Below are 12,523 nucleotides of genomic sequence, written 5' to 3'. Positions count from 1 at the left end.
GGAAAAAACGAATAAAAAATGCCATGTACGGATGACTAATAACAGCACCCGCAGACAAATGTACACTTTGCACGTGCCATATGCAGAGAAACAATGCGCGCCGTTTGCACCTTACGCCCAATTCGCATTCACACTGAAAAAAGGTGGCATTTGCATGTCAAGCGAGCAGGCGCTGCCAAGTGCACACACTGTACGGGAACACAACGAGCAAAATTGGACACTCGCGTGTAGGAAAGAGACGATCGTGCTCAGCATTAAAACACGTTTTTAATAGGGAAAAGATGACCGTGCTGCTTTCAGGATGCTGCATTTTTTCTAGGCGTGAAACAATACACTGGTCCGTGTTGATTTTCACATCCCCTTCAGAATGGGGGTGTGAATAGGGAAGATTCCTCCACATCACAGTCCGGCATGTTTTCCTTAGTATTTAAAAGACCACCCCCTGTGTTAATGACTGGAGCCCTTGGGGTGCTCAGGACGGTTGTGATCTTCATAAGAAGAGCATTTGTTGCCGGACTGGTGCCGTGCAAGCAGCTGCAGGGGTCGCCCCCTTCCCCTCCTTAATTCTGCATCTACGTTCGAACGACAGCTTTCCTTGACGCGGGGCCAGTGCGCTTTATGGTGCTGCCCGCAAGTCACACGGACAACTATTAGGGTGAGTGTACGATACCAGAATAGACGCCGCCAAACACGCTCTGCTCCGCCCCAGCAGCTCTGGGGTCTATGGAGGGGACCAAACGAGCAAAGAGAAAACAAATCACATCAAAGCCTCCCTCTCTGAGCAATCAGAAGAAAACGACACTAGATTTATAGAGACAGTCAAGCGTGACTCCTTGTAGTCACACGTCACTCGAAAAGAGGTGAAATCAGATGACCACAGGTTACTAGTCTAGATCGTCCGGAGAAATAAGGCCATGAGTCTTGAACCACGCACCTGCCCCGGCCAGCGTGCCCCACTGCATATTGTAAGCTGCTGTGTGATTTAGACCCCCATTTCTCGGGAGTACACGGGGACTCCGACAGAAAATAAAGGTTTTTCACACGCGTTTTCGTCTGACTTGATGTGCGCCTGGACGTCGCTAGGGGGAGCTTGCGACCAACAATTGGAAGCAAGCTGCAGCGAGTGAATAATGAGCGGTTGGCGGGCACCGCTCAGAGATCATACCCAGGCACGGCTTCCACCTCAGCCAGCCACCATATCCGTCTGCTGACCCGTCTGCAGAGGTCTGTGCCATTCACCTCTAGCTAAGCGTTGTGTACAGATGCAATCAGTATGAATGTCTGGAAACACGAGAGATCAACGTCTGATCTCATTACGCATTAAATGCTTTACACACGATTGTTTCTATGGCGCGTTTAGAAAACTAGAAAAGCAATCCTGCGTCACTCGAACGACCAGTGACACGAACAGTGTTACTTCCTACGCGTGTCTAATCTATGTTTACATGTTATGCGTTTTATGGGACTGGTCTAGCCAGAGTGACGTGGGCAGTGGAAATATTTTTAATGCAAAGTATCACACATTAGGGGGTATGATATTTTAATAAAAAACCATTCAATATTTAAAAATCGCTAGCATATTGTTTTTTATTATAACTAGGATGAGGCTGTTTCAAATGAAGCAGCGCAGGCAGCGGGCCGCTGGGCACGGTTTCTCCGTCGTGCTGTGTGACCCGCTGCCAGCCCTGTGCGCTGATTTATATAAAGTGTCTTCCAGGCTGGACGCGCTGTTCTCGGGCAGAGCCTCGCCTCCTGCTCTGCGCGGCTGCTGAGGGCCATTTTCTGTTCTGCTGCTTCTTCCTCGGCTGTCAGATAGGTCCGCCCAGAGTACGGAGATGGAGTTTTAATAAAGTGCGGCTCGGCCGGCGAGACGCGGGCAGACAGTGAGCGCCGCCGCGTACGTGCCAGAGGAGCGGCAGCGCAGGCCAGGGCTTTGCCCAGCTAGTGATACCCCTCTGAACGCCCCACTTTAAGCACAGGCACACATATGTTCATAGAACGAGGGTGGTGTCGTGTATTTTGTGTGCTGCGCTGTGGCTGGCAGTGGAAGGTTAAAGGCTATGGGGGTGCTGGGAAGGGTCGATGGGGCGACGCGTGCATGAAGCATGTTGCGTGGGAAGGGAGGGGCGCAGGGGCTGGAAGGTGAGCTGGCACGAACACAGGGGCAGTGCGCAGCGGGCACGGGTCCAGCTCACACGGACCGACTGGACAGCTCCTCGCCGCCCTGTGAGCGAAAACGGGACCTAAAGAGGCAGTCACAGTGAAGCAAACCACCCCCGCGACGACTGCCCACACAGGAAACAGCACGAGTGACAGGCTGCGAATACATTAAAGGCTCTAAATGTAAAGACCTATATAAGGGTTGCGACTGCCGTGAGGGCCACCCTCGCGCCTGGCCGCTGTTCAGGTGAGCTGGGAGCTCGACGCCTGCTCTGCTCCCCGGGTCCCGACACCACACAATGCGGTCCTAGGTCTGGGGAGCGGCGCTCAGGGCTCCAGGCGGGCTCGGCGCCGGTGTGCAGACTGGGCGCGCCGGTGCCGCTCCGGAGGGAGCACCTCGGCTTTCACAGTGGAATCCCTCAGCCAACTTCTTGAATCAGAACCCCGGCCAGCTCCGAAGCCCGCCCACCCCTTGACGTTGGAGAGCGGCTCTCTGAGTGGCGATATCCACCCCTAGCCCCGCCCCCGAGGGCGGCACCGCCCCCCATTGGCCACTAGGAAGAGGGCGCTGCGCAAAAACAGCTGAGCCGCGCGCACGCAGCCCACAAGCTGCCAGCCGCCGTCGGAGCCACGCAGCCAGGACAGGAGCACTGAGAGCAGCCAGCCACAACGGGACAGTGAGCAGAAAGAGGTGGACCACCAGCTACGGGCGCTGACAGGAGAGTGCAGGGATCAGCAGCACTGCCACAGCCTCACCGGCGCACAGCACTCACCCTGGCCCGCAGTAGCACCTATCCCCTCCCAGCAGGCTTTCCCGGTTCCCAGCATCGTCTCATCTAGCAGGGGAGTAGTGCCTTTCTGAAACCTGATCACGGGCACCTGCTTCTCCGTATCTGGGATTTGGCTGTTTCATTTTCATGCACACACTTCTCCACAAGCTTTGGAATAAACTGAAACGGATTCATGGACGTTTGAAAACACATTGGGTTTTAAATTGCATTGGATTATTGTAAAATGCATTGGACTGAACATGAACTGGACTGAAAAAATGAATAAAAACGTGTTTTTAAACGTATAACAATTTGAGAACTGGGCATGACCGTGGATTTAGTCTGGATTGTCGTGACTTGGCTGCCCTGTGTGCGAAGGATGCTGTACGTTTTCCATTGCCTTCCTCTGCTCCGTGAAGTGATGCGGGTCCCACAGCAGGATCAGTGAAGCCCCCCCAGTCCCGCTCTCTGCTCTACCCTCCAGTTCTCCGGAGATGCCTCTCTTCCCCTCAATCCTCTCCATCCTGCTGCTGTACGTGGGCTCGGTTCGCCCACAGCTGCACTACACGGTGCAGGAGGAGCAGCCACCGGGCACCTTCGTTGGGAACATCGCCGAGGACCTCGGCCTGGACGTGACCAAGCTGTCCGCGAGGCGCTTTCAGGAAGTGCCTGCCTCACGCTCGCCCTACCTGACGCTGGACCTGGAGACCGGTGTGCTCCACGTGGCTGAGCCCATGGACCGCGAGCGTATCTGCCGCCAGAGCACCTCGTGCCTGCTGCACCTCGAGGTCTTCCTCGAGGGTCCACTGGAGCTCTTCCGTGTGGAGGTGGAGGTGCTCGACCTCAACGACCACGCGCCCGCCTTTCCGCGCGCGGACCTGCAGCTTGAGATCTCGGAGAGCGCAGCCCCTGGTGCGCGCTTCCCACTCGAGAGCGCGCAAGACCCCGACGCTGGCACCAACGGGTTGCGCACCTACGAACTCACGCCCAATGCATACTTCACGCTGGACGTACAGACGCAAGGCGGGGGTGGGGTGCCTGTGCCCGGGGGAGGGGCATCCGAAGGCGGGAAGTTCGCGGAGCTGGTGCTGGTGCAGCCGCTGGACCGCGAGTCGCAGGCTTTGCACCGATACGTGCTTACTGCGGTGGACGGAGGCACGCCCCCGCGCACTGGTACCGCCCTGCTTAGTATCCGGGTCCTTGACTCCAATGACAACGCACCTGCCTTCGCACAGCCTGTCTACGCTGTATCATTACCCGAAAACGCCCCTCCTGGTACTCTAGTGCTACAGCTTAATGCCTCCGATCCGGACGAAGGCCCCAATGGCGAGGTGTCCTATGCCTTTAGTGGTCATGGGCCAGCGAGAGCCCGAGAGCTCTTCACACTGGATGCAGCCACAGGGCGGCTGGAAGTAGCTGGTGACCTGGACTATGAGGAGAGTGCCACCCAGCAGGTGTACGTGCAAGCACGTGACCTGGGGCCCAACGCTGTGCCAGCGCACTGCAAAGTGCTAGTACGCCTGGTGGATGTTAATGACAATTCGCCTGAAGTGACATTTAGCACAGTGAAGGAGGCTGTGAGTGAGGCGGCTGCACCGGGCACTGTGGTCGCCCTCTTCAGTGTGTCAGACCGTGACTCCGAAGAGAATGGGCAAGTTCACTGTGAACTTCTGCCAGCTGACCCCCCAGCACCCTTCCGTCTTAAGTCCTCCTTCAAAAACTACTACACCATAGTGACAGACGGAGCACTGGATCGCGAGGCCGCACGTGACTACACACTAACTGTTCTGGCCCGCGACCGTGGCACACCATCTCTAAGTGCCACCAGTTCCATTCGTGTGCGTGTGGCAGATGTTAATGACAACGCCCCACGGTTCTCACGCACCACCTATGATGTGTATGTGACTGAGAACAACGTACCCGGAGCCTATATCTTTGCTGTTAGTGCAGCAGATGCAGACGAGGAACGCAATGCAGAGCTGAGATACACCATCCTGGAGTGTGACATCCAGGGCATGTCTGTTTCCACCTACGTGTCCATCAATCCAGAGAACGGCTTCCTGTATGCACTCCGAAGCTTTGACTATGAGCAGCTGCGGCGCTTCAGTTTTGCTGTGGAAGCACGTGATTCTGGTGTCCCACCACTTAGTGCCAATGCTACTGTCTCCATCATCATACTGGACCAGAACGACAACGCCCCTGCGATCACTTTCCCACCAGCTGGCCCTGCACAAGGACCTGCTCAACACCAACACTCAGGCCCTGGCCCGCGCGCAAATGGCTCTTGGGCAAGAGAGGCCCTGCTGCCACGAACTGCTGAGCCCGGGTACCTTGTGGCACGGGTGGAGGCTACAGATGCAGATGAGGGTGAGAATGCAAGGTTAACATACAGCATCTTGAGTGGCAATGAACACAGTATCTTCCGCATGGACTGGAGAAATGGTGAACTGCGTACTGCCCGTAGGGTGCCTGCACAGGCCAAGGCCCTCACTGCCTACGAGCTGCTGGTGGAGGTGCGGGACCATGGCCAGCCACCACTCAACTCAACTGCTTGGCTTCGTGTGGCGCTTGTGGATGGTTCTGTGGCAAGGACAGGCATTGGCGAGCAGCGGCCTAGTCGTGGTGCAGCTGCTGAGAGCTCACTAGACCTGACTTTAATTCTGATCATCGCCCTGGGCTCTGTGTCCTTTGTCTTCCTTCTGGCCATGATCCTGTTGGCTGTTCGGTGCCAGAAGGAGAAGAAGCTGAACCTGTACAGTTGCTTGGCTGCTGATGGCTGCCCGTGTTGCTGTTGCCCACCTGGCCGCCGGGCTCGGGCACGCAAGAAGAAACTAAGCAAGTCAGACATCATGTTGGTGCAGAGCTCGGCCTCTGCACTGCCAAGCGCACCACCAGGAGGTCCACCTCCAGAGGACACTGGCTCCTTCGGCTCTCACCACCATAACCAGAACTACTGCTACCAGGTCTGCCTGACCCCCGAGTCTGCTAAGACCGACCTCATGTTCCTCAAGCCTTGCAGTCCCACTCGTGGCGGGGATTCCGAGCTGAGCCCGTGTGGAGGGGCCCTTGTGACCGGCTACAGCGACCAGCAGCCTGACATTATCTCCAATGGCAGCATCCTGTCGGGAGAGGTGAGGTGATACTGGGCTTAAGGGGGCTAACTTAGGACATTAATGGTTAAAGGGACATCCTGTCTCCTTTAGGACAACACCGTGGCTAGCTCCTGCATGTAAATACGTCATGAACCTAGACAGACAGCAATAGAGGGCTGAACCTGCTGCACTGAAGGTACTGAATGGAGTATTATGTTAATCTACATGAGTGGGGTTGTAGGGCAGGGGGGAACCTGCAACCACCTCGTCCATAGGAGCCCGCATCAGGGTGGAACCTGGGACCTTAGAGATCCACTTAAGGGCACACGGGGATCTATTTCATGCAGAGGGGATTCAGTAAAGGGTATCTTCAACAGAAACCCATCCGTGGGAGGCCAGGAGCTGCTACGGTGAGTGGGGTTTATTGAATGGCACCTCTTGTTTGGTGCTGTGCCGAGGAAGGCCCACGGCCGTGGGGAGCTGGCGATGGGTATCCAGGGACATCAGTCTCCTGCCTGAAGAGTGACTAAAGGAGGTCATAGGCGCTTGAGAAAATGTAGTGACAGGATTCAATCGTCCTATGGAGGCAAATCTCAGGGTTTTTAAGGAGAGCGGCAAGGGTGTTTTTTTCCCCCGCGAGCTGTGGCAATTAGCCACGTCAGACTTAATTCAGTGAAGCATCAGATGCTTTGAAGATGTATTCAGAGGGGTCTGGAATTTGTGTATAAATGAGAGGGCCAGGCTTGTGGGGTGTATCAGACTTTGTGGGGTTCAGTTGCACTCGATGCACGGGTGGGGCTTCCATGTGAAGAAGGGTCGGGTACATCTGTCTCACCTTGGGAGTCCGCTGGGGGTGGGACGGACACGCAGGTCCAGTCTGAGCGCCCGGGGGCTCCGGTTTTATCAAAGGGGACATTGACAGCACGAAGGTGGGGGCAGTCAGGCGACAAATAAAGGCCCACCTACCTCTGCAGGAGTTGTTGGGGGATCTGGGAGCAGGAGTTTAACCTTTCGGAGCAGTGAGACCCCCGGGATCGATGGGATTTTTGCTCCCCTTTTCCATGGGGGGCGGGGGTGGCATCGCTGCGCACTGATTACAAATACATGCTCTCTGTCTCTGGCTAAGCCTTTTTAAATGACTTAAGCGTTTTACGTTTTGTTTCCTCCTGAAAGCAGATGTCTCTGATCCCCTGTTATCTGCAAATCCCCCGCAGCTTATTTACTGCATCCCGAGCTCACGTCCCCGCTCCCCTCACCAGAGCCGCTGTCCAGCGTCCCCCAAGGCTGCCCTAGCTCGCGCTCCCATGACATACACACCGAGCCTCCCCGCCTGAAACGGGCTCCCAGCACTGGCCGGACCTCGAGGTCGGGAGCGTTGAATCCCTGCACACAACCCAGCAGTTGGTGGCACGACGAGAAAACAAATCTGCAGCTAAACGCCTACATGGCGCGCATGCAAATGAAGTCTGCTTGGCACCAGCCACTGTGGTACTGATGCTGCGGGCGAAGCTACCTGTGAGCACAGCTTGCCAGCCAAGATCTCTCTCCTTTTTAACCACCCCCACCCGCTGCTTCCGTTTCTTTGCATGAAGACATTTGTCTATGTATGTTCATACAATATGTAAAGTCCCAAGGACATACTACTTGGGGGCAACCGTGCTAATAAACACACATCCATGTACTTAGTATTACGGTATAAACAAATCTGACTCGAGAAAACAGTTTATTGCCATATAGATTGCATTTTACAGCTATGTTAGTAGCCTCTTCAATTCTATTTTACTTCAGTTCACAACAGTAATCCCTTACTTCCTTCTTTTAGCTAAATATGATTAAAAACACATCTATATGAAAAACTGCAGGGCATAAACCATACATGCAATTACAGAGTGTAATATGCTATTTATTACCATTATTGACGCGTGGGAGGGCTGTCTTTACCAATTCCATGCTTCATCTCTCGTGAGTCATGGCCCTTCCCCAAGCTCAACCGTGAATATATATAAATATATGATTATCTAGAAAAGACGTGTGCTAAAACTTAACAGCACTGCCTTCAACACTCTTTGCCAGCAACTCCACTCCCTGTCAGAAATCACACACACACACATATATATGTGTGTGTGATTATATATAACTCTATATATGTATATCTAAAAATAAATATGTGTGTATGTATGTGTATGTAATATATATATATATATATATATATATATATATATATATATATATATATATATATATATATATATATATATTCTTTTTTTTAAAATGCCCCCACTACCTCTTTTCATAGTTTCACTTGTTCTGTGGGTCTCCCTATTTGACACCTTTCACTGCCTTTATTTTTTCCATCGCTTCTAATCTCTGTGTTCTCGTGCACGCGCCTCTGCCTTTCTCTACCTTCTCATCTCCCTATCTGCTCTCATCCCACCCTTTTTAACATATTCCATGGTTGTCGCTCCTTTTCTCTCTATTTTCCCATTCTCTTTTCCCGTTTCTGTATTTGCCTCCCACATAATCTTTTTCACTTCCTGTCTGACCCCCCTTTTCATCTCTCTTCCTCTGCCTTTTGATTACTCTCCGCATCAGGTCCTTTACTTCTTAAAATAATGAATGGATTTACACAGTGCACCACAGCAGAAAAGACTGCCTGTTTGTCACTGTCTCTGCTTCTTTCAGTACACCAATGCCTTGGTGAAAAACGATGTCATTGGCACAGAAGGTGTTGCACCATAAAGCACACGCGGTGCCCACTCCATATTCTGCTGACAACGACCCTTCCCATATAGGTTTTTGAATGGTCACAATGGACGGAAAAACATGAATGAGGCCTTTAATCAACAGGTTAGGATAATGCCTTGGTTTCAGTAGACACGCTGCATGCGTGCCTAGAATGCAGAGTAGTGTATTTTAAAATTGGCGATCAAAAGTAGGGAGTGTGCCAGAAAACAGCCATATTTTAAACTACCTGAGTAAAAGGACACATTTTGTTTGTAGGAGATTGCACACAGACCCACCAGTTTCTGGCAAAAACAACCCAGTCCTCCTTTAAACATGCAACACATCAGACTGCAAGCCAGTACACGCCTCAAAAGACCACCGTTTCCTTTTCCAGGTTGCTAGTTCTAATGTTTCTTGCTCCACTTACGTATCTCTGTTGTTTTCTTTTTTTTAATCTAGAATAAACATCAGCGGACAGAGCTCAGTTATCTGGTTGACAGGCCGAGGAGGGTGAACAGGTATGGACCCCACTGTTTCTGTTATTCTAAAACATCTCTGCATTCTTTTTAAAGCATGCTGATGAAATGTCGGTGCCCGAGCCGCTATGAACGCTTCCACCAGAAATGGGAACCGTAATCTGACATATACCATGGGCATCTGGTATTTTTGTATTTATCCACCTGCTTAAAACTTGATGCTTTTTACTGACGTATTAGTTAACATTTTGCGAAATGTGTTTCAGAAAACGGTGCTGAGGTAGGTTTGGTAAAGGCCCAGTTTTCCTTGCATTTCAAGAACGTACAGGCACACTGCACACACCGTGCCTGCCTTGCCTGCTGCGGCACTGACTCAAAGCGCTGCTTGCCCTGCCTGCTCGCACCCCACGGCTGGCTAGGCAGGCAGGCAGGCAGGCTTGTGGTGAGCAGAGCTGTTGTGGGTGCAGCACCCTCTGCGGCCATGGGATGGCAGAAGATGTTTTTGTGAACGTCTCTTTCATAAGGCGGGTTTTCATAATTCCCATATTTTATGTTTCCAGCTCTGCATTCCAGGAGGCAGACATAGTAAGCTCTAAGGACAGTGGTCATGGAGACAGCGAGCAAGGAGACAGTGATCACGACGCCACTAATCGAGGTCAATCCTCTGGTAAGCCCTCAAGAAAGGGATGACTTCAAGAGCAAGTCATCGATCGCCATGAACAGGTGCCAAATGCTGGGGGGGGGATTGAGGGGGGGGGGGGCTGCGCTACTGTGCATGCTGGACAGGCCCGGCCGCACACGCGGAAGGAATTCCAGGGGGGATTTGTATTCTGTTAGGCCAGGACACCTCGAAGTAGTTCAATACTGTAAGGCACACACGTGGACGGAAGTCCAGGAGCGCTAGACCCATGCCTGATTTCCAGAATAGCGGCATGCCTGGATGTACATGATCAGTAGCAATGTCATCTTGTGGGGAAGTTGTAGTCTTAGGAATAAGGAGATCCGGGTTGAAATCCTGGTTCCCGCTTGTCCAAACTGTGTGATCCTGGGATAATTAATGTATGTTCTTGTGCAGATCTCCCTTATCTGCCAAAAACGTAGGAGTCAGATGTGAACCATTTAGCAATTTGATGTATGTAAGAAGATCCATTACCTAGCTGGTGTCCATTTGCGTTTGCTTTGCACAATTGTACAAAAATACTTTCCACCAATCTTAGAACTATGAGATGTTGTACAGGGTTTTTGTCTTTTTTTTGCAAATAGAGAATGATTTGAATGTTATTGTCCACGTTGGCTATCTTTCTTTTTTTTCGGGGGAGGGGGGGGGGGATTGTAACATGTTATTATGCAAGGGGGCTGTTTCTGTTTTTTACACACAATGACGGGAATGTAACTCGCCTCTGAGTCATAGCATGCTTCTGTGATATACTCCTGTTTCCTGCGGTGAGCTGCCTTTACGACACATGTAATCTTCTCATGAGTGCGTTCCTTCAAAACACTATTTGAAACCATCCAAAATGATGAGGCTGCCAAACTAAATTAGCAATTTTCCATTAAATGATAAGTGAAAGAAAGGGCACATCAGCGCCCCTCCCCCAATGGAATGGAGCGCACTTTCACCATCTCGAGCCCACTTTCCCTGAAAATACGAAGAGGATTAGCGATGGGGTTTCCTCCTTGGGAATCTGCGAGGCGCCTAGCCGTGGAAATGCCTCTGCTATAGAAAGCGATGTTGCAGCTGCCTGCGGGCGCCTCACCTCTTGCCCTCTGGGTCGGGCTGAGCCCCAGTAATCCCCAGCAGTGTCCTGGCCGGCTGCGGACGTTGCTCTAGATACACCCGGCCCCTGCTCGAGGCTTGTCTGCGCCCTCGTGCATTGTGCGTCCTCGCATTGAAGGACCCTTGCGAGTCATTAATATGCAGCCCTAATGAGAGCTCGGCCGAGCCAAAAGTGCCGAGGGCCGCTCCTTGCGAACAGAGCTCCTATTTTCCGCCTGGGAACCCCACAAGTCAGGGCTCGGCAGAAGTTTGGGCCTGAACACAGCGCCTTTCATTGCGCCCTCCTTGAGGGGCGGGGGGCATTGTTCCCTCAAGAAGCTGCGCATTTAGCCTCTCGCCGACCTGCGCGCTTTCAGGGCCGCTGACACGGTAATGGGCATTTCGGGAACTTAAGGAAGCCATTCTTGTCCCGAGGCCGCATCTCATTTACTCGGGCTCCCCCATTCCGCCCGACGCGCTCTAATCTCGACGGAGAATTTCAATCAGATTAGTCCATCAGCATAATGAATCAGAATAATGAAACAAGCAGAGCTTAATTAACATGTGCAGGAGGTGCAGGGTGCGCCGAGGCTGCTGGAAGCAGAGGTAGGAGCACATTCCATCCTGGCGGACTGATTGCCGTGTCTGCCAGAGCCAAGCAGCGGAGAGCGCGCAGCAAGCGCGCAACCTCATCTCTTATGTGTGCAAACTGATCGTCGTGTCTGCAGGCAGCAGAGAGCGCACAGGTAGCGCGCAATCATATCTCATATGTGTGCTGACTGATCGTCGAATCTGCAGGCAGGAGAGAGCGCGCAGAAAATGCGCCATAATATCTCTTGTGTGTCTATGTTGACTGATTGCCAGATCGCAACCACCAAGCAGCAGACAGCGCGCAGCAATCGCACAAGCATGTCTCTTATGTGTGCTGACCGATCGCTGAATCTGCGACCAGCAGGCAGCAGAGAGTACATAGCAAGCGAACAATGTGAGCTGACGGATCGCGTTTCTTCAGACAGCAGCAAGCACACAATTATATCTCTTATGTGAGCTGACTGGTGGCCGGATCTGCAGGCAGAAGAGAGCGCGCAGAAAACCCCAATCGTATCTCTTGTGCGTGCTGACTGATATCAGTATCTGCTGGCAGGAGAGAACACGCACCAAGTTTATGTGTGCTGCCTGCGGTATCTGCAGGCAGCGGAGAGTGCATAGCAAGCGAACAGGCATATATCTTATATGTGCTGATTACTCGCCGTATCTGTGACCAGCAGGCAGCACAGAGTGCGTAGCAAGCGAACAGGCATATCTCTTGTGTGTGCTGACTGATCGCCGTATCTGAAGGCAGCAGAGAGCGCACAGAGAGTGGCAGGCATACCTCTTATGTGAGTTGGGTATAGCTCAGCCTGCAGCTGGAACTGAATCCTGAGGGTCACATCTGAAGCAGGCGCAGCCGTGGACCGTTGCCACTGCTCTTCACCCCTCACCTCCCCGGCATTCCCACACAATCGCACCTTGAACTCATCTTGGGTAGATTTGTTTTCATCTTGG

The 12,523-nt window shown here is 52.5% G+C and overlaps 1 protein-coding gene across 2 annotated transcripts in view; it reads left to right on the top strand.

The window, feature by feature from the left end:
- The first annotated feature begins 2,561 nt into the window (after positions 1–2,561).
- PCDH10 (protocadherin 10) overlaps positions 2,562–12,523 on the top strand; it is a 64,504-nt gene continuing 54,542 nt past the window's right edge. The window contains exons 1-3 of one of the 2 annotated variants that reach the window (XM_085641485.1): positions 2,562–6,061; positions 9,206–9,264; positions 9,783–9,889. In XM_085641485.1, coding sequence (XP_085497611.1) covers positions 3,425–6,061; positions 9,206–9,264; positions 9,783–9,889 — 2,803 coding nt within the window. In that variant the 5' untranslated portion in view covers positions 2,562–3,424. The remainder of the gene's footprint in view (positions 6,062–9,205; positions 9,265–9,782; positions 9,890–12,523) is intronic. The other variant, XM_085641486.1, reaches the window with a different exon arrangement.

Source organism: Triturus cristatus, chromosome 2_2 (genome assembly GCF_964204655.1).
Source record: "Triturus cristatus chromosome 2_2, aTriCri1.1, whole genome shotgun sequence".
Lineage (NCBI taxonomy): Eukaryota > Metazoa > Chordata > Amphibia > Caudata > Salamandridae > Triturus > Triturus cristatus.
Note: the sequence above shows the minus strand (reverse complement) of the source record. Positions and strands in the feature narration are given on the sequence as shown.